General features: G+C 38.5%; 1 protein-coding gene across 1 annotated transcript in view; it reads right to left on the bottom strand.

The window, feature by feature from the left end:
• The window catches only part of LOC148868622 (U2 small nuclear ribonucleoprotein B''-like), a 34,470-nt gene that overhangs the window by 777 nt on the left and 11,329 nt on the right, over positions 1 to 22,364 (bottom strand). The window contains exons 2-4 of the mRNA XM_088971889.1: positions 19,205 to 19,377; positions 4,177 to 4,270; positions 3,195 to 3,280 (exon numbers count right to left, since the gene is read on the bottom strand). Coding sequence (XP_088828015.1) covers positions 3,195 to 3,280; positions 4,177 to 4,270; positions 19,205 to 19,377 — 353 coding nt within the window. The remainder of the gene's footprint in view (positions 1 to 3,194; positions 3,281 to 4,176; positions 4,271 to 19,204; positions 19,378 to 22,364) is intronic.

Raw genomic sequence — 22,364 nt, forward strand, 5'->3', positions numbered from 1 at the left:
TCATGTTTAGCTCTCATGTTTAGATCATTCATGATAGCGTGTTGGTACAGTTTACCAAACCCATATTGGTCTGATTATCTGCCCTCTTAGCTTTAGTTTAAAGTACTTTCTCAATACCAAGGTTGGAATGCATAGATTATACTAAAAGAAAAGAGAAGATTAAAAAAGGGATGATTTACATGATAACAGCAGAGACAAGAAAACCAAGAGCCCATCGCATGCTATTACAATCAGTGCATCATGTCCAAGGCTAGGCTCTATAGGATCTTAATACAAGTGAGAAGGAACATTTCAAAATTTTACTTCTTGCAGGGCAATATAGTGTTTTGGCATTCAAACTTGTGTAGGCCTCTCTTGAATAGGGAGATCAAAACATGCATTCTCATTTTCCCAAAAACTGGGGATGTGTTCAGTATTCCAGATTCAAGAAATGAAAGTTAACCGGAAGGAGGAATCTTCTAGAAAGCTTTCCAGTTTCTGCTAGATCTTCTATACAGCACTCCTATAGGGATGGTAACATCAGTTCATTGTGATTATATCTGGAGGAAGTGTGTCCTTTAGCTTCAGGCTTTTCATGTAGTTGGTATTTCTTGACAAGGTGTGCATTATTAACGATCTTAATAAAAGAGGGATGCAGATCCAAATTTTTGTGCCATGTGCAAATTGTCGTAGTCATCAATCTGCTTGTTTCTCTTTTAGTCTGCCAAGTCCTTCCTCTGGGAATTCTCTTGCTCCCTTGTTTCAGATGTCCTAGTCTTGTCTCCATTCAATCAAGATAGCAACTCTCTTGGCCCTCAGTTTCGATTTTGAAAGACCCTTGATGCATCTTTATGCAGATGTTAGTGACTTTTAGGCCCCGTTCGCTTTTCGGTAAGTTATTTGCCCAGGTAAATGCAGTTACCTGGGTAAGTTTTTCCTGGGAAACACTTATCCAGGTAAGTGCATTTACCCATGTTCTTTTATTTCTCATGTAAATAAGGCAATGGCCATTTTGGCCAAAAAAATCCATTATTAAAAAGGGCATTTTTGTCACATTAAAGTGTTGGCAACTTTCCCCCTATTCCCACCTAGGAGATGGGTATCACTTAGTATCACTTACCAGGGTAAGTGATACCCAGGAAAATAAACTTTCCTTGGTCCCCACATAAATCTGAAAAAAAGAACATGGGATTCTTGGTCAATGGGAACCAAAATCCGAAAAAAGAACGCCCCCTTAATGGATTTGACTCCAGTTCTCAATTAGTTAAAAGGGTCCCTAGATCTCGGGATTTTTTGTCTATAATAGGTCCAATGTGCAGTTACTCTAAGTGTTTTTTAACTCGTCATTTTGAACATATATGCATAAAGAATTATACTTCTAATAATTTTTTTTGATTGCTCATAAAAAAAAAAGACAAATATCCAAACAACTCATGTAATCTATCACAACAAGGACCCATTCAATATGACTCGTGTCCTTTTTCCAACCTTGCCCCTGGAGTTACTTGCCTGCCAGAAAAAAAAAAATCAAATCCCTAATCACAAGGCATACAATAGACTACAGGATGCACAAGTCCCAAGTCCCCCCCCCCCACCCAGACAACCACATTGTCCCAATCTTATGGTATTTCAGGAATCTCCTTCAACTGGGAGAGAAAATGGCCACTGTGGTGTGGCACTTCCAAGTCAGTGATACCCAGGAAAATAAACTTTCCTTGGTCCCCACATAAATCTGAAAAAAAGAACATGGGATTCTTGGTCAATGGGAACCAAAATCCGAAAAAAGAACGCCCCCTTAATGGATTTGACTCCAGTTCTCAATTAGTTAAAAGGGTCCCTAGATCTCGGGATTTTTTGTCTATAATAGGTCCAATGTGCAGTTACTCTAAGTGTTTTTTAACTCGTCATTTTGAACATATATGCATAAAGAATTATACTTCTAATAATTTTTTTTGATTGCTCATAAAAAAAAAAGACAAATATCCAAACAACTCATGTAATCTATCACAACAAGGACCCATTCATATATGACTCGTGTCCTTTTTCCAACCTTGCCCCTGGAGTTACTTGCCTGCCAGAAAAAAAAAAATCAAATCCCTAATCACAAGGCATACAATAGACTACAGGATGCACAAGTCCCAAGTCCCCCCCCCCACCCAGACAACCACATTGTCCCAATCTTATGGTATTTCAGGAATCTCCTTCAACTGGGAGAGAAAATGGCCACTGTGGTGTGGCACTTCCAAGTCAGTGATACCCAGGAAAATAAACTTTCCTTGGTCCCCACATAAATCTGAAAAAAAGAACATGGGATTCTTGGTCAATGGGAACCAAAATCCGAAAAAAGAACGCCCCCTTAATGGATTTGACTCCAGTTCTCAATTAGTTAAAAGGGTCCCTAGATCTCGGGATTTTTTGTCTATAATAGGTCCAATGTGCAGTTACTCTAAGTGTTTTTTAACTCGTCATTTTGAACATATATGCATAAAGAATTATACTTCTAATAATTTTTTTTGATTGCTCATAAAAAAAAAAGACAAATTATCCAAACAACTCATGTAATCTATCACAACAAGGACCCATTCATATATGACTCGTGTCCTTTTTCCAACCTTGCCCCTGGAGTTACTTGCCTGCCAGAAAAAAAAAATCAAATCCCTAATCACAAGGCATACAATAGACTACAGGATGCACAAGTCCCAAGTCCCCCCCCCCACCCAGACAGCCACATTGTCCCAATCTTATGGTATTTCAGGAATCTCCTTCAACTGGGAGAGAAAATGGCCACTGTGGTGTGGCACTTCCAAGTCCCAAGTCCCCCCCCCAGACAGCCACATTGTCCAGATCTACCTCTCAAACTAGACCATATTCATGAACTGGTGCAGCTGCCAACATAAATATACAAACTAGTTCTAAAATCACTAATCTTACTGCTCAACACTCAATAGCCCTATTTTCCAAACAAACACTTCCTTCTGATAATTTTTTCTCACCATGAAAAAAATGAAAAACCTGATTTCCCATCCATCCCTGACTCACCCCAGCAGAGTGGGTTAGGGTTGGCTTGGTTCAACAGGTCAAAATCAGATATGACCAAAGCAAACCCTAAGTCATTGCAATCCCTGGTTTTAGCTGATTGAGAAGCAGACGTGGTAACTGAAATATTAACATTAGTGTAATTCAAGAATAAAACTACAGGATGGAAGTAAACTTACAGCAGGCCCCCCATTACTATGGTCAGCTCTACCATTAGCAGCTGCTGCTGCAGAATTTGGAGCCTCAGCTTTCCGTTTTCTTTCGGCTGCAATGACATTCAGTTCAAAGTCAAACAAATGGTATCCAAAAGACGGTTTTCTCTTCTTTTTTTTTATCAGCAACTGAAAAAATATTTAATTAATGAAAAGAGAATATTCAATCGTAAGAGCCCTTCATAGGCTAGCCTATCCATCAAATATAATATAGCTATATTGTTCAGTTTACAATGGATTAACCAGCCCCCAGTACAGGTCATTCCTATCAACCCCCATCTTGGCTAGTCCATCAGCCATTTGCAGATCTGGGTGCTCAAGTAATTGAGCAATTCATTTCAGACACTAGGAACTTTATCTCTCTAAAAACATATCTGAATCTCCATGCCCCTGTCTTGTCACCCTTCAACCAAAAGACATCAATACTGGTACCATTATTAACCGTTTTTACCCATATTAAAAAAAATGAAATTTTAGATTTGTTAGGATTTGGATCCAATAATGCAAATATGAAATAGGTTTCTTTCCAAGTTTTTATGACAATGTCTTACAATTGCAAAGGCAATCAGCAAAGAAGCTATTCTGGGCCCCATATACCCAACTACAGAAACTCAAAGAGTTCCAGACCAAGCATTAAAAAATGGAGGTTAAAACAATTAGTTCATCCAAGAACTTCCCCTAGTTGCTTTGAATAGGAACTTTTGGCAGCTTTGTATTCAACATATCAGACTGATATTTTAACTGCATTCTATTACCAAGCAGCCATGGTAGGAAGTACTGGAAACATTTAAAAAGTACTACAATTTCGGTTAACCATTAGAATGGTTTTCCTTGTCTCCATTGGAATCCATTTATTGATACCAATGTAGTGTCTACTTCCTGACCTACTTTTTAATGAATGATGATGTCTACTAGACACAAACAAAAATTTTCATAGAAACACGGTTACCTTTCTCTTCTTGCTTCTTTTTCTTCTCTCTTGGAATGTAGGTTCCATCTGCTTTTGCTACACAATCAGATTTTGTTTTTGCATATTGTATCCGCTGAACCAAGTAAACCATGTTACCATCAACAGTGATTTCAAACATAAAGACACAGTAATGAATACTCACCGAACACCATGGAATAGAAGTAAAAAAATGCAGTACATTTAAAGAGGTATTCATACCGAGGTACAAGCATAGTTTACAAGGTGCTGAGGCAAGGTGGCAATGGGATTTTTTTTTTTTTTTAAAAACATGAATCCTGGTATAATACCCTGGATTCCATGGAAAGCAACAACCATCTTTCACTATTAGTTGTCTATAGTATTCATAAAAAATGTATAAACTTCATTTTAAACATAGAAAATCAACGTATTCATGTAAAAAATGGAAGAAAATAAATTTCAGACATAGAAGGGTTGAGCCTCTATTTTTGTCCTAGGAAAATCAATATATGTTCATTGGACAAAATTTTGAGTTCTTCCATGCTTATATTAGTTCAGATTTTTAAGTCTTCGAGGGTTCAAAACAGTATACATCTTGATTGGACCCTAACAAATAAGAAAAGTAATAAAAAGAAACTAATATTTTAACTCAAACTCAATAACTTGGTTTAATAATGTGTACTTTATTATTATAACCTCAGAAAGTTAAGAATATTCTAGAGCACCGTGTAAAAAATATCTTGGTGATTAAGTGGGGTGACCCCCTAGTATGAGCACCTTATTGCCTAGGCATCACTCTACATGCTAAGCTACCTTGGTATTATCTGATTGTTATAGTTACATGGTATATCCTAGAGGTAGTCACTATTTTATATAATAGTGGGTTGTTCTTGTATCATTTGTGTAGCAATAGAAAACATTCCTTCACTAGGTTATTTGGTTTTTCATTTGATTGATAGAAGCATGTTTGTGTTTTATTGGATGGTCACAAGAAATAATTGTGGCCATGTGAACTCATGAAACCAAATCTCCTAGGTTTTATTAGAGGCGACAAGAATATGTGAAATCATCTCACTGGATGATCAAGTTTATCCTTTGGCTTGTATCATGTCTAGGTTTTATTAGAGGCCATAAGAAAGTGTTATGAATATGTGAAATCATCGCTCCACATGTTAGGCTACCTTTTTTTTTTATCAATAACACTTTCATTAACTCATCAAAAGAAGATTTACAATAGGAAGACAAACACGCTTTTCTTCCAAGAGCAACAAAGAACATCAAGAAAAGAAAAAAAGAAAGAAAACACACTATAGTTACAGCTTAGCCCAAAAAAGTGAATCCCTTTCTGCCCCTTGTTTAGCTAAACCGTCAGCTAAGAAATTAGCCGATCTTTTAACCCAAAGTATCTTAACTTCCATCTCCCTCACCAGCCACTTGAATTTCCTCCTCTCATTATTGTACTTCCATAAGTCATTGTGATCTTTAATCAGTCACCCTATCACCACCTCTGAATCCCCTTCAATTAAGAGTTTCCTGATGTTCAACTCCTTAGCTTTTTGTACTCTTTCCATAACTGCAAAGATCTCAGCTCTAAGGGAGTCACCCACTCCAATTGGGCCTGAGAACATAGCAGAAATTACCCCATTTTCATCCCTAAAAACACCCCCAATCCCCAATTGTCCCGGATTTCCCCTGCTACACCCATCGAAGTTTATTTTCACGAGTCCACTAAGTGGAGGGGTCCAAGCCACACTCATTACTGACTTAGTCTGTGTGCAATTTGCAATTTCACCCCACTTCCTCAACATGTCATCCACAGTGTAATCTGTGAAAAGCTCCAAAGATTTCAGCCACTGTACCGCCCTAATATGAATGATAGCCCTTAGATCTACTGCTCCTCTCTGAGCTTCTGAGAATATCCTGGAGTTTCTTTCTTCCCAAAGTGTCCAACATACTGCTGCTGTTAGTCCTTTCCACATTGTCCTTCTCCTTTTTATCCGCCACCTAAAAAGAGAAGGGGAGAAAAGGCCTTGCAAGTCTGATGGAGTATTCCAACTACATCCAAATAGGGACAAAGCCCATTCCCAAATTGACCTCGCAAAATGGCAAGACACCAGTAGGTGAAAACCAGTCTCCCCATCCGCAAAATGGCTACCTTCATATTTCTTAATGCTCCTAGTAAGGTACTAGATCCTGGAGGCAGTCTCCACTCTATCATATGATAGTGGGAAGTTCATGTATCACTTGGGATGGCAACAACAAACAAGCACTCACTGATAATTTTGCTTTTCATTTGATTGATAAAATGTCTATGTTTTATTAGAAGAAGTGTTTTAAAAGTGCAAGGCACAAGGGCCATTTTGCGCCTGAGGCGCAAGGCGTTCGCCGTTTTTAGGCAAGGCACACAATTAAAAAAAAAAGCTAAAAATTTAAACAAATTCAAAAAATTCAAAAAAAATGCAAAAAAATCAAAAAATTATAAAACATAATATTAATAAAAATATAAACTTAAGTTTTAAAATAAATGATTTAAAAAACCTATTTATCTAAAATTAAAATACATAAATATAATATGTAAAGCATATTCAATTGAGAATTTAAAAATGAAATCAAACATATAAAACATTTTCAAGCATATAAAACCCACAATCTCTTTTTTATATCAATTGCATCAAGTAGCTAATGTAACATATTACATTCCTAATACTACGAGTTGCCTTTGTGCCACGCCCCTCGAGGCAAGCCCAAACAAGTCCATGTTAAGGTCTTAAATTCTTATTTTTCACACAAAAAATAATAATTTTATAGTTTTAATTGCTTTTAAGAAGATATTTTATTAGGATGAATGAATGGACAACATTACCAAATAGGGGATTCTTGAAGCTTCGATGAGTGAGCGGAAACTATAAAATTATTATTTTTTGTGTCAAAACTAAGAATTTAAGACCCTAACATGAACTTGTTTGGACTGGCCTCGAGGGGCGTGGCACGGGGGTCTAGGGGCGAAGCCCCCGGCCCAGCGGCTAGACTCAAAAAAAAGGAAAAAGCGACAATTTTTCAAAAGGCGCACGCCTGGGCTAAGGCGCAAGGCGCACCAGGCGTGCGCCTTTTGAATGGGCTGCACCTAGGACCTGGGCAAGGCGCCTACCCTAAAATTCGCCTCACCTGTGTGCCTAGGCGTGCCTTTTAAATCACTGATTGGAAGGTTGCAAAAAGGTGTTGTGACCATGTATATTTTATACTAATTGAAACCCAATCACCTAGCCATGCACTCACAAGGTGATTTGGCTTTAAATTTGATTATTAGCATGTTTGTGGCTTATTGGAGGGTCACAAGAAAGTGTTGTGACCACGTGTACTCATCAAAATCAAAACACTTAAGCATGCACTCACTAGATGATATTGTTTTTCCTTTGGATTGATAGCATGTTAGGGTTTTATCGGAAGGTCACAAGAAAGTATTGTGACCATGTGAAACGTCAATATATATTAGGATACCTTGGAAATTCTTGATTGTGATAGTAAGGTAGTAGACCTTAGTACTGTGACCATGTGAAACGTCAATATATATTAGGATACCTTGGAAGTTCTTGATTGTGATAGTAAGGTAGTAGACCTTAGAGGCAGTCTCTATTTTTTCATATGTTAGTGGGTAGTCTGTGCCTTGGAAATTCCCCAATGTACATACTACATACCCCTTCCCCAATCATAAATACTCAGCAACTGTAGTCCCAAAACCTAAAATACCTCCCAATTATCCATGTACAAATTACACGCATCAACTTTTTGTTCAATCCATCTCCCATCAAACTAATAACTTGCATCCCTCCCCCATGCAAACAAAGAAACACTTCTCAGATGCCTAAAACACCAAAAACACATCTGCCTTAGGCCTATCAGATCACCATAAACCAAGTACATTTTATCAGCTACCAAAATCACATCTCCCTTTATCCCCTCTCTAAAAGAACCATTCTAGCAAACTCTTCACCACCTAAGAAGAACAAGAGCAATTTCTTACTAACCTAAACTTTCTGTCAATTGCCTTCTCCAAATCTATCTTCTTCTTTGTCTGCCTAACTCTGTCAAATAAAAACTCATCATCTTCCTTTTGATGTTGTAAATCTCCTTCGCTATCTTCCCCTGATCCTTCATTGTCAATATTCTTCAAATCATCTTCATATATGACCACTAATAACATTATTATGGACTCTTCTTCCTCTGTTTTCCTGTATAGGATTATCATCTTAAAATTCCAATAAGTTAACATCACCTGAATCATTTTTTTATCAATAACAGAATCAATTTCATTAATTATGAAGAAATTTAGTACAATAAAAAAAGAAAGAAGAGGGAAGGGATAAACTCTCTTAGCCCTCCCCAACATAAAATATGGTTACAACACAGCCCAAAATAAACTATTTCTTCCTACCTCTTGTTTAGCAAGTGTTTCAGCAAAGACATTTGCATCTCTTCTGACCAACTGCAAGTCACATCTATCCCTTGTAACAACTTGATGGCTTTCCTCTTCTCATATATAAAGCACCACCATCCAGCCTCCTCTTCTTTTCAGAGCCAGCTTATTACAAGCTTCGAATCACCTTTAATTAACAACTTCCTGATATTCAGCTCCTTAGCCTTTTGAATCCCTTCCATAACAGCCATGGTTTTGGCCCTTAAAGAGTCCCCAGTTCCAATTGGACCTGAATAGAATGCAATGACATTTCCCTCCTCATTCCTAAACACTCCTTCAATGCCAGACAGGACCAAATTGCCTTCACTACTACCATCAAAATTGAGTCTAATAAAACCTCTAGGGGGTGGGGACCAAACAGGCCTGACCACCTCCAATAAAAGGGGGAAGAAACATCACCTGAATCATTTAATACTTTAAATCTGGACAACATCACCTCTTTATCTTTCAAAGATCTTTCTGATAATAGGCCGACTGTCTGAGTGTTAATCGTACTTGATTACAATGTCAAATGAACCCTGACCAAATAGCCCACTCTTCAGATGAGAACAACCTCAATTACATGGACTGGTTTATTCGTTATGATACCAAATACCGCATGGATACTTTTAGATGTACTCTCTAGCATTAACACTTTTAGAATATGTAATTCAGTATGTTTTGACAAATTATAATAAAAAATATCTGCACATGTTAAAAACTTAATTAAATTTGGCAAGACACAAGTCTTGAGAAATGAATTTGCTTTCATTAGCAACTGAAATTTCATTCATTAATCAAAATGTGATGGAGTATAAAAGAGCTAGGGAAATCCCCAGCCACCCCTTTTGATTTTACAATTTTATTCCAATAACAATTCAACGCAAAAAAGTTATTCCCAATTAACCCTTCGCTTTGCCAAACAATCTGTCATTCCATTTGTCATTCTTCTAACCCATCTAAAAGTCCCACTTCTTTCGCAATTGTAACAATCTCCCTTAGTGCCTATAACTCCAAGCTCTTGGACCATTGCTGCTTAGCCAAGAATGACAAGTTTTGAGTCTCCCCCCACTACTAACTGCTAAAATCCCAACTGCTTAGCTAACCTCAGCCCAAGAAATGATCAGCTTTGAGTCTCCCTCTATGAGAAAGATGCCTTCTCTGAAGCACACCATCGGTATTAATCTTCCCAAGAGCCACTTCCCAGCAGAAGGCTTGGATTTTAGGTGGAACAGGTCTACTCCAAAATTTTCTCCCCCCAAACTGTTTGTTTAGATTGAAGAGCTGAAAAAAAAAAAAAGAAGCACAAGAGAAAAGGTTTGTGGAAGAGGTTAGGTTACCAGTATCAACAAATTGACCATCCAAGAAAACATTACCTAGTTTGTCTAATAGGTCAACTAGAGAGAGTCATTCATTTTCTCCAAGGCCTCTTTTAAACCCATAGTTCTAATTTGACCCCGACTTGAAAGTAGACCAAAATTTAGAAATGAGTTCCTTCCTGTAATTAGACAGAGTGTAAAGCAAAGGGAAGTAATCCTTAAGGATAGCAGTTCCCAACCAAAGTCTTCAAAAAGTGCATTGTCCCTACAGCCCACATCATACCTTATAAATCTTAGCAAAGGATAAAGCACTTGGTGGATAGATTTCCAGGGAAAATTTGCAGAATGAAAAGCTGCCTTGGCATCCCAACCATTGCCCACGGCACCGGCACCATGGATACTCACAATAACTCTATGCCACAATATTCCCCTTTCCAACAGCAGGCACCATAGCCACTTCCCAAGTAGAGTAATATTCCTATGGCTTAAGTAAATTCCAAGTCTGCCTACAAGAACTTCAGAAAACACATTTCTTGTACATCCTGAAATTCTCATTGAGATGCCTTAATCAAGAATGAACTCCCGATGCCTAGTGAAACTCCACCATCTGTGGGCATATGTTGCATCAAGATGACCTCAACTGGATTATTTTCTACCAGATTCATATCATAAAGGCTCCATTGAGCCATCCACAGCCATTCACTCAGATTCTGTGTGGTGACATGTTCCCACACAGACACATGTACAGGGGTGCCAATATCATGTCAGATATTTTGATTTTTAGTGTAAATTTTTTAAACTGTGTAAGAAGGTTATTGTCATGTGGCAGTCTTATTGTTTTTGCAAACGCAAAAGGGCCCTGGATATTTAGGCATCTGATAAGAGAAGCAATAGCCATAGCATCTAATCTGAACCACTCGTTGAGGTGGATTCCAAGATTAGCAAATGGTCTGATTGATTGTATAGCTATACTGAGGGTAACAAAAAAAACTCTAGATTGGGGTGTACCAGGGCCAGGAATTGATGTTAAACTATAATCTGTCAAAGAAACTCTATAGTTTGGTACAGAGTTTTCCCTCTTGAGAAGTAGCATATTTTTTTATGATTTGATGTACTAAGGCATATAAACCCCTTTAGTCGAAATTGACCCCCAACCTACCAACGGAAATTTCAGTCTTTGGACTTGCTTACACAAAACCGCCAACTACCCCACCAGCATCTTCCTCTTCAGAACCAATTGAGGAACCAACCTTCTGATTGCCAATGTCATCTGATCTCACTTAGAGACACTTGCAACTGACCCCTCTCATAGCATCTCTTAACTCCATCAGTCCATCCAAAAGGATGGATTAATTATCAGAACATTATTTTTCAATTATGACAGCCAAATCTTGGACCTCTTTGATTCTCTTACCTATTGATATAAACAAGAGGGCTGTTTTTTACCGTGGATGTTCCTCATAAATTTTGAACTGAAGAAGTGCTTACTGCAACTTTTCTTATAAATTGGGCGCCATCCCAAGTCCTGAATTTTCATTGTCCATTTGATCTTTTGCTTCCTGGTTAGACTGTAAGAGCCCTTTTTCTATTCCTCTAAAGGAGATATGTGGAATATTTTGGAGCATTAAGGTAATACTGTATTGATCCCGTATCTGGGAAATGCTTTATTACTATGAATATTACTTTTTTTGAGTCTACTCCATATCTATCTCCTATTCCTAGTTCTCTTCATAAGGAGGGTTCATGGGAAGAGAGGCTTCCACTACCTCTTCCAGTACCAAAGTCTCTTCTCATCTAAGTGTCCCTATTCTTGGTGTTATGAAAGATATTTAAGTTTATTCTCAATAGGCTAAGATGAGCAAAGATGTTTAGACCTCTACTGAACCTCCGCAAGAAAAATTAGATTCCCCTAATCCAAAGCTCAAGTATGTAATCTTCTATTAATCTACCTCTCTCTGTTGTTTCTTTTTTTTTTTTTTGGTGAATGATAATAAATTTATTAATTCAGAAGCAAATTTAGAGTGAGTTCATACAACATCCTAGCGAGAGGCGCGAGCTGCAGCCCTTCCTTGAATCTTACAAGTAAACTAGGAAAGAAAAGCAAGAATCACAACTGAGCCCAAAATAATTCTTCCCTATTTACCCCTTGCTTAGCTAACACATCTGACAAAGTATTTGCTGATCTCCCCACCCACTGTACAGTGACCAACATATTCCTTGTCAACCAACTAAATTTCTTCATTTCATTCTTGTAACGCCACATAGCCTCTTCAGGATTTTTCAACCAACCCACCACCACTTTAGAATCCCCCTCTATTATTAGGTGTTGTACCCCCAGCTGGTTTGCAAATTGCACCCCTTGTACAGCAGCTAAAAGTTCTACCCTGATGGAGTCCCCAATTCCCAAGGGACCTGAGTAGAGCAACAAAATCTCTCCCTTCTCATTTCTCAAAGCACCCCCCATTCCGGATAATCCTAGATTACCCATGCTACTTCCATCAAAGTTCAACTTTAATGAGCCTTCGGATGGAGGAGACCAGGTTGTAATTGATTTGTCCTTTAGGGATGAACTGCTGACCAATTTCTCCAAAGGTCATTAAAGGAGAATTGATGAAAGATTTCCAAGGTCTTCAGCCAAGGTATTGCCCTATTTAACACACAGTCTTTCAAATCCTGACTGCTCCTTTCCTTTTCTTGAAAATTTCTAATATTCCTTTCTTCCCAAAGAGTCCAAATCAAGGCAGCACGAGCACATCTCCACATAATTCTCCCTATTGTTGTAGGCCAATAAAAGGTAGAATGGTTGAAGAGCATGTGAACTTCTGTTGGTAAACTCCAACTACCCCCAAACAACGAAAGTAGCCAAGCCCAAAGGTCTGCAAAAAATGGACAAGATATTAATAGGTGGTAACAATCCTCACCGTGAGCTCTATAAAGGATACACCAATTAAGAGAAATACAGAGGAAATGTCTTCTCTTTTGTAGGTTATCCAGAGTGTTTACTTTCCCATGGAATACTTCCCAACAAAACGCCATAATTTTTGGGGGAACTGGCCTACACCAAATTTCTTTTGACGGAAAGGGTTGGTGAGTAGAAGGTTGAGAGATGGACTTGAAGAAAGAAGCAAAAGTGAAGGTTCCATTGGGTCTAGGAGTCCAAACCCTCTTATCTGGCTTGGAGGGATCCAAACAAACCTGATTAAGACAACCAAGCAAAACAGAAAGAGATTCAATTTCATCATCCCTAAGTCCTCTACGAAACCCAAAATCTCAAGTAGGATCTACGGGTGTTCCCAAAAGTGAGACAAATTTTGAGACCACCTCTTTTCTGTACAAAGAAACAGAAAATGGCGAAGGGAACAAATCCTTTAAAGGTGTGTCTCCTACCCAAATATCCTCCCGAAAATGGACAGAGTTGCCAGAACAAACTTCATACCTGATAAAATTGAGGAATTGAGGAAGGGTGTTGTGAATAGCCTTCCAAGGTGCTGCTAGGTTAGCTTGCCTTGATACACCATCATCCCATCCATTCTCTGACCTCCCATCAATGCTTCCCACCACCTCATGCCACAATCTCTCTCTTTCCATTGGCCATCACCACAACCATTTCCCTAACAGAGCTCGATTTTTTCTAGTTACCCTCCCAAGTCCCAAACCCCCATCTTCTTTACTTCTACACACAATTTCCCAATTAACCAAGTGATCATTTTTTTCTTGTTCTGGCTCCCATAAGAAATCTCTCATCAACTTCTCCAGTTTCCTAGCTTCCCTAACTGGTATCCTAAAAACAGACAAAAAATAGGTAGGTAAGTTAGCCAAGGTAGCTCTTATTAGGGTAATTCTCCCACGTAAAGAGATATAATTCCTCTCTCTTCTCAAACTTTTCTATCATTGGGGTCCAAAATCTAATCTCCCTAGGATTTGCCCCTAAAGGAAGCCCTAAATCTGACATAGGCCAAGCAGACGTGGAACACTCAAGACACTCCACAATAGCCTCGACCTCCCCTACCTCCAAATTTATACCCGCTATGCAGCTCTTTTCCAAATCTATACAAAATTAGAAATAATTTCAAATCCTTTGATTAGCTCCTTTAGGTTTGCTACCTTTTCGCTAAAACCTCATTCACAAAAGATCATTAGGTCATATGCAAACTGAAGGTGGGTGATGGGGACTTGGTGTCTCCCTATTCTCCAACCCCTATTGGCATCTTCACTGTCAGCCTTAGTAATGATCCTACTAATCACATCAGCTACTAAGGTAAAAAGGAAGGGTGAAAGTGGATCCCCTTGCCTGACACCCCTACAAGCTGGAAAAAAGTCCCTCACCATACCATTTACCAGAATAGAGTAGTGGCAAGTACTGATACACCCAAAAATCCAACTACACCATTTGTCCCCAATTCCACAGTTTTGCATAACCTCTAATAGAAACTTCCAGTCCACCAAATGAAACCTCTCTTACTAGACCTTTTCATTTCCTCCACACACTCATTCGCAATTAAGATTTGATCTGTTATTTGTCGCCTTGAATGAAAGCCCCCTAGGTTTCACTAATGATAGAAGAGAGGACTGTTTTGATCCTCAACGAGAGCACTTTAGCTAGAATTTTATAGATGCTTGTCACCAGACTAACAGGCCTATTATCTTTTGGGTGGTTGGCATCATTCTTCTTAGGTATCAAGGCCAAAAAGGTGGCATTAATTACAGGGCTTATAGTGTGATTGTCTGCAAATTCCTTAAAGACTTCAACTAAATCCTCTTTCAACACCTCCCAATAGTCTTGATAAAAACCCATTGTAAAGCCATCTAAACCTGGAGCCTTGGATCTATCCATTAGAAAGACAGCTTTCTTAATCGCTTCTTCCTCGAAATCCCTTTCCAGCCACCTTGCCACTCCGCCATCAATTCTTGGCCAATCCACCCCTTCCACAACTGCTCTCTCACTCAAAGGTCTTCTATAAATCGATTTGAAGTGGTTCACAAATTTTCTGGCTATGTCATCCTGGTTGGTAATCACCTCCTCTCCTATCTCTAGCTTGGTCACAAGATTCTTTCTTTGTCTCCCATTTGCCAAATCATGGAAGAATCTAGTATTCCCATTGCCTTCCGTAATCCACTTGTGTCTAGATTTTTGTCTCCAACTGATTTCTTCCCTCAATAACACCTCTTCCAAATCCTTTTTCAATTGTCTCCTTAACACTCTGTCCTCCTCGGTCAGCCCATTTTGGGATTCCTTTACATCCAAGTTCTCTATTCTAGAGATTAGGCACAATTTTTGCTCCGCAATTCTACCAAAATGATCTCTATTCCACTCTTTTATTTTGGCTCTCAACCTTTTTAATTTCTTATGAAAATTGATCCCTTTCCATCTTACCCCGCCTCTCGTCCTCACCCCACCATTCCTTCACTACTCAAAGAAAAGGAATTAGGCAATGTATTTTACATCCTTTATCTCTTTGTCTCTTATAATTCATTATCTTCCTCATATTGTGCCTTCATTTCATCTATTTCCACTGTGTCAATTCCCTGCAATGTTACTAAGTCTCTTTCAAAACCTGAGTATACAGCTGCTTTGCTGGAGGAAACAAGTGCCTTGGAAAAAAAATAACACTTGGAATCTAATAAACCTTCCACAAGGCCCTAGTAAAAAGGTTCCTTTTTAGCTAGTATTTAAAGGGCCTTAACAAAAAGGAAAAGTCCTTTGAAGAATCTGCTCCACAGTCATCTTTTGAACAATTTGGAAGGAAAGAAATGCTCAGGTTTTTTAGGACAATTCTTCCCAACTAGGCCTTTAAACAGATCAAATTCAAATAGAATCAACATTTGAATTTAAATTAGATTAAAATTACTGATATTCAAATTCGACTCAATATACGACAGATATCAAGAATTCAATTTCAATTTCAATTTAGCTTAATGTCCAATTCAATTAGATTATGCATAATTTATTCCTGGTTTAGTGATTTCCCCATCTTCATAAGAAACTGCAAACTAAAAAGAAGATGAAAATATGCTAATACCTGTAAAATCATGGCAATAGCAAGTTTGGCCACCGCTGTGGTCTGTGGTGAATGAGATAACCTCCAGTGCCCAGTGGGTATGGATAACAATGCGGCAAGCAGCATGAGTACGCAGTGGTCTTCTCAAGCAAGGAGATGGTAGCGACAATGATGGCTGACAACAGACTGAGACAGGCAATTGATCAACAGCAATAGGTGCGACAAGTAGGGGATAGCAAGCAGCAGTGGTGGGCTGGTGGCCAGTGGGCGGTTAGGCAATAGGATCAGGGTCCATTCAGACAGAGAAAGGTAGGGAAGAGTCAAGAGACTGAAGTAGATTCGAAAATCAAAATGGGGTCTAACGAATTTGGGAGGGGAGGAGGAATCATTTAGAGTTTAGTGTTTTATGCTTTTACCCCTGTATATATATATTCGATCAAATCAGGCCATATCTGAATTTTATCTGATTAAATAATTGGTCAGAAAACTATATTTGAATTCGATCAATATCCAAATCGAACAATCTGAATTTGACTAGATTATGTCAAATCTTGTATTTGAATTCAGATTTTCGAGTACCATTTACAGGCCTATTTCCAACAAGAGGAACTCATTTGACATATGACTAGGAAAACCTATTCGGGACTGGCAACAGTGGCAGATTTCAGGGATGTCCCTTACTCCCATTTTTTATTACAATATTTTTTATAATTATTACTGATCAGTCACAACACATACAATATTAGTATATAGCTACTTGCTGCACACTGTACATTTTTGACATAGTGATAATGAGTACTTGGCGGTTACTTAGAGAAAAAAAATCTTCCAAGAGGCAAAGAAATGTTGGATGCAAGTTGGTGTTCATTATGAAGCACGAAGTAGAAAAATCAGTTGACAAGGCAAGAACAAGATATGTAACCAATGGAGAGAAACAAATGTATGGCATTGACTACACAAATACCTTTACTCAAATACTAAATAAGAGTTATGTTTAGCTTCAAATCTTGGATTGGAAAAGAAAGAGAAGGAGAACTAGGGGAAGGAATTCCCTCTAGAGAGGCCAAGAAGCTAGAGAAACTTTTTTTATTGGAAATATGAGGGATTTTCTGTGGGAACCAGGAAAAAAAGGACCATCTAGTCACCTGGGAAATAGTGTGTTAGAGTAAGGAAGAAGGATGTTTAGGTTTAGAGAATTTACAGAGTAGGAACTCTTGTTGTTGGTGAAGTGGTTATGGAGATGGCCTTTAGAAAGAGACAGGTTGTGGCATGAGGTAATTGCGAGTATTCACGGATTCTTGGAAAATGGCTGGGATGCTGGCGTCTCTCGTCAGGCTACTATGGCAACACCATGGAAAGCTATTCACAGTATCCTTCCTCTTTTTCTCAACTTTGTCAGGTATGACGTTTGTACTCTTTTGGGAGGACATTTGGGTAGGTAATCAGTCTCTAGAGGATCTCTTCTCATCTCTTCACTCCATTTCTTTGATTAGGAAAGAGGTTGTTTCCAACTTACTCTCCTCACCTATTTTTCCTTTGTACTTGACTTGGGATTTCGGCTTCAGGAAGGGGTTGAGGGTGATGAGCTCTTGTGCTTCTGAACTTTTGCTTCTTCTTGATAGTGTTTGTCTGGACCCTTCCAAGCCCGATATAAGGCTTTGGTCACCCAGCCCAAAAGGTACCTTTTCTTATGCTTCCTTTTTCAAGGCCCTTTGTTCTCACCCTATTTCTAGGGTGTTACCAGTTAAGGAACTTTGGTTTAAGCCGGTGCCACCCAAAATTTCTATTTTTTTGTTGGCAAGTGTTTCGTGGAAAGATTTAACACTTTGGACAACCTGCAAAAGAGAAGACCTTTCTTGTATTTGTCACCTAACTGGTGCTTTTTATGCAAAGCTAGTGAGGAGACTTGCACTCACTTGTTTCTATATTGTCCTTTGGTTACAGCTATTTGGAGTAGGATTTTCTCTTTGTTGGGTGCAGGTGGAACCTACCAACAGAAGCTCATTTTTCGATCTGACTCTATTTGTTTAGCACACAAAGAGGGCAAAAATTATGTGGAAGAGTATTATAGCAGCCAACCTTTGGACAATTTGGTAATAAAGGAGCAGCAGAATCTTCCATGAGAAAGAAAGAAGTCTCTCAGAACTAAAGGAGTGCATTTTAACAAGAGCAATAGTGCAATACATTGGTTGAGAACCCTTATCTCATTCCACTCTTATATATTTGATGATCTATAGAGAAACTGGTTGGAAGTGGCTAATAGCTCCACTAGAAGCACTAGAGTATCTCAAATTGGTCTTCACCTGTGTATGGGTTCATAAAATTGAACTTTGATGGAAGCAGTCAAGGAAATCCAGGGCACCTAGGTGTGGCCTGTGGGTGGGGTTTTGAGGAATGAGGCTGGCAACTTATTATCTCTTTTCTCAGGCCCAGTGAGATCAGGAGACTCTACTAGAGCTGAACTACTAGCTGCAGTACAAGGAATTCAGATTGCAAGCCAACTAGGTGTCAACAGATAATGTATTGAAGGAAATTCTAAGGTGGTGGTAGGGTGGTTACAGATCCAGACTCTGCTATTTGGAAATACAGGGAGTTATTAAGGAACATCAAGTGGCTAACAAGGGATATGACAATCAGAATACAATGGGTGAGAAAGTCTGCCCATGGCTGATGGCTAAACAAGAGGCTGTTAGGGAATTACTGTTTGTGGCTGAGTTGTAATACTTAATTTTTTCAGTTCGACTTTCAGTTTTTTGGGCTCAAGGGTGTGGCTGCATCTTGTGCCCCCCAAGGGGAGCTTGTAACTGCTTTAATCTCTGGTCAATAAAATCTATTTGTTTATCAAAAAACAAGTAGGGAGGAAAGAGAAGAACACAGTTGTGTAAATCAGAAGAGGAAATGAGGGTATCATGATTCATGTTACTATTTATCTTTAACATTACAAATAAGAAAAATACCCTTACAACCCAAGTTACAACTATACCACTGAGAAATTTCTCTCTTGATAATAGGTAAAGCAAATATCTTCCAAGAAAAAGGCCATCACCAAATACCAGTCCTGGCTATTCAAGGTCTTGGAATGAGTAGACTGGAAATGGACCTAATATCAAGGGACAGTATGAACATTGGCTGATATTATTAAAACCACCAACTACCTACTTTAGAAACCAACATTCATTATCAAGCCATACCCCACAAAACCCACAGAAGCTAAAAATCTAAAATTCATATAGAAATCATATAACAAAGACCCACTTTAATAAATTAATGAGACCTACCATAGGTTTATCATAGAATGGAAAGTTCTGCATTTGGCGCACTGCATTACTAGCAGCTGTAACTTCACTAAATGCAACCCATGCTTGGCCTCGAAGCTTGGAAGTTTTCAAGGCAACAACATCCAAAATCCTTCCATACTGTGAGAATAAAGCATAGAGAGACCTCTTCAATTCTGCCAAAGAAGAATGTATACAGAGAAGGCATCAGAAGATTGCATAATATAATTTATAATAGCAAGTGTATGTTAATAATTACAGTAGTTAAACATAACTGCAAATATGAATATGTAGAATTACAATTGAAAGGTAAGAAAATTCGAATAACAGCATAGTTATTTTATTTTCACCTTTTCTTATGCATGCAGATTCTCTCTTGTACTATGGTTCATATTGAAATTGATTCAGTACACCAAAAAAAACAAAAAAAAATATTATGGAATTTAATAAAATAAACACAAAAAAGGAACTGCAAAATGATAGTATATATGCTTGCTTTGGTATAAAATAAATAAAAAAAAAATAGCCAAGACATAATTCCTTGAAGGATCTCCAGAAGGAAAGACCACGCAGATTATTAATAATAATACCTTCGCATGGATACATAATTTGTTATAGTAAACATGAAATATATAAAAATGAAAAAAGAGATACAGAACAGCAATGAGAAATCACCAAGAAGATTTGTATACTGAATTAGCAATCACCACCCTAAAAAACACTCATACATTCTGAACTCCACAGTGGCAAGTCCTCCCAAACCCTACTAAATAAAGCTTCGACCCCCACCCCTCCAAAAAATCAATGATCAACCCCCGCATTTACAATACAATCACCAGAACAAGAAAAACTGTGCAAAATGAACATAGCCTTCTCCTCTATAAGGAATGTACAACATAAGCTTTTTCCAGTCCAGAAGGAACACTACAACATCCTAAACATCATAAGCATCTCTCTACACCTCCATAATCTCCTGCTCCTTTGTACATCATATTTGAGAGTTTTTTCTATTCTCTTTTTGGTTGCAGGTGGGACCACCACAAGAGGTGGTGGATACCTTCAACCCAACTTTCTTGAGGCAACCAAAGAAGAGAGGAAACAAAATTGTGGAGAGCCATTAGGGCAGCAGTTGTTTGGACAGTGTGGGAGAGAAGAATAACAGAATTTTTTCTGCAAAGAACAGGTCTTTGAAGGAGGTTCTAGATAGTATTAAAGTGAAGGTAGCTTTTTGGGTAAAAACCATTGACAGTTTCCACAACTTCTTAGTGTCTGACATTATATGTATCTGGAGGGAAGTAGCAAATTCCTCCAAGGAAAAGAAAAGATAAGAATGGAATGGAAACCCCCAGTAGGTGCTAAAGTAAAACTGAACTTTGGGGAGCTCATTGGGCAACCCAGGGTTGGCAGGAATAGGTGGTGCAATTAGAAACTAGGAGAGTAGGATACTGGCATTATTCAGGGCCAATTGGTACTGCAAATCCGGTGAAGGCTGAACTATTGGCACTACCTACAGGGGCTCAGGCTTGCAAAACAATTGGGCTTCAGACAAGTGGAGGTGGAAGAGGACTCAAAAGTCACTATCTCATGGGCAAGATGTAATAGACAAATCCCATGGACCCTCAAACATGTTTTCAGGGAAGTGGAAAGGGTAGCAAAGGACCTAAATGCTGAATTCAAACGGATTAGGAGTGCAAATGGGCTAGCTGACCCCCTAGCAAAACAAGGGACTGTAAGACAGCATTTGTACTGTGCTTCTTTGTAAATCAGCCTATGTGTGAAGACATTTTGTACTTACTCACTATTAATACAACAATATAAATTTTTGCTGATCATAAAAAAACATACCATCATTTGTTTTACAAGTATCCCTGTCCACTTTGCATATCAATCCACCTATGCAGATTCTGAATCTTTCATCCTCTCATTCTTCTAACTTTAAAACTGTTCTCCCTTCACATTCTTCCCTCCAAGAAGAATATAGCCAAACTCCTTCCCACTTAAACCATTCTGACTATCACCTTCTCAATCTCATTTTTTATCCATTTGAATCATGTTGTCCAATGGGCAGGAACCATCCAAAATTTCTTGACCTGATTCATCTCCCCCTCAATTCTAAATAATTTTCTAGAATATTCAATTGCTTACCACACAAAGATTCTATTTTGAAGCTATTGTTCTGAAAAACTTGCCCTCAACTTGCATGTTCTGGGACCATGACACCCCTCAGAACATGCAACAATGTTTATATGCCCATATTCAATTTCAAGCTAATATGCACAGTTGTGAAACTAGTGTTGTAAATCTAGGGTCTGTATGAGAAAGAAAGAAAGAAAGAAAGAGGAAGAAGAAGAAGAAGAAGAAGAAAAGAATGTGTCAAATGGTGTGTTTCTGTTACTATTCACACCCTCAAAAGGCACTTTATATTTTAAAGCAAGAAATTACAAGGAGGCCCCTACTTGGGCACCCAAATACAAAGAGTACAAACTACAAAGAGAAGAGGAAAAGATTAAAAACACCATTGCCTAAACTTTCTCAACACTTCCCCTCAAGCTGAGCATATATGTCAATCATGCCCAACTTGGCAAGGTTCTTAGCAAACTTTGGGTGGTGAACACCTTTAATGAGGCAATCAGCTAGTTGGTCTTTCGACCTTACAAAAGGAAGGAAAATCTCTCCACTAGCAATTTTTTTCTCTAATGAAGTGTTTGTCCACCCCAATATGCTTTGTATGATCATGCTGAACAAGATTGTGGGCAATGTTTATGGCTGCTTAATCATTGGGATATCGGCTTAGATGCCCATCTCAATCAATAAGATCTTCAACCAGAGTAGTTCAAGCACTCCATGAGCCATTGCCCTGTATTCAGCCTCAGCACTAGAACGAACAACCACAAATTGTTTCTTACTTCTCCATGAAACCACATTACCTCCAACTAATGCACAATCTATTATCAATGGACCCTGCCCAATCAACACCTGTGTAAGCCTCAATCTTTAGATAGTTGTGATTGGAATACAACATCCCTTTACCAAGGCATTCTTTTAGATAGGATAAAATTCTATTAACTACCTACATATGAGAGCTTCTCTTTCAGTAGTACTCGACTTGTGGTTGGGATCAATTGGAGTTTCTACAGGTTTACACCCTAATTTCCCAACTTCA

The sequence above is a fragment of the Nelumbo lutea genome, chromosome 2, assembly GCF_056320005.1.
Source record: "Nelumbo lutea isolate HS-2025 chromosome 2, American lotus-T2T, whole genome shotgun sequence".
Lineage (NCBI taxonomy): Eukaryota > Viridiplantae > Streptophyta > Magnoliopsida > Proteales > Nelumbonaceae > Nelumbo > Nelumbo lutea.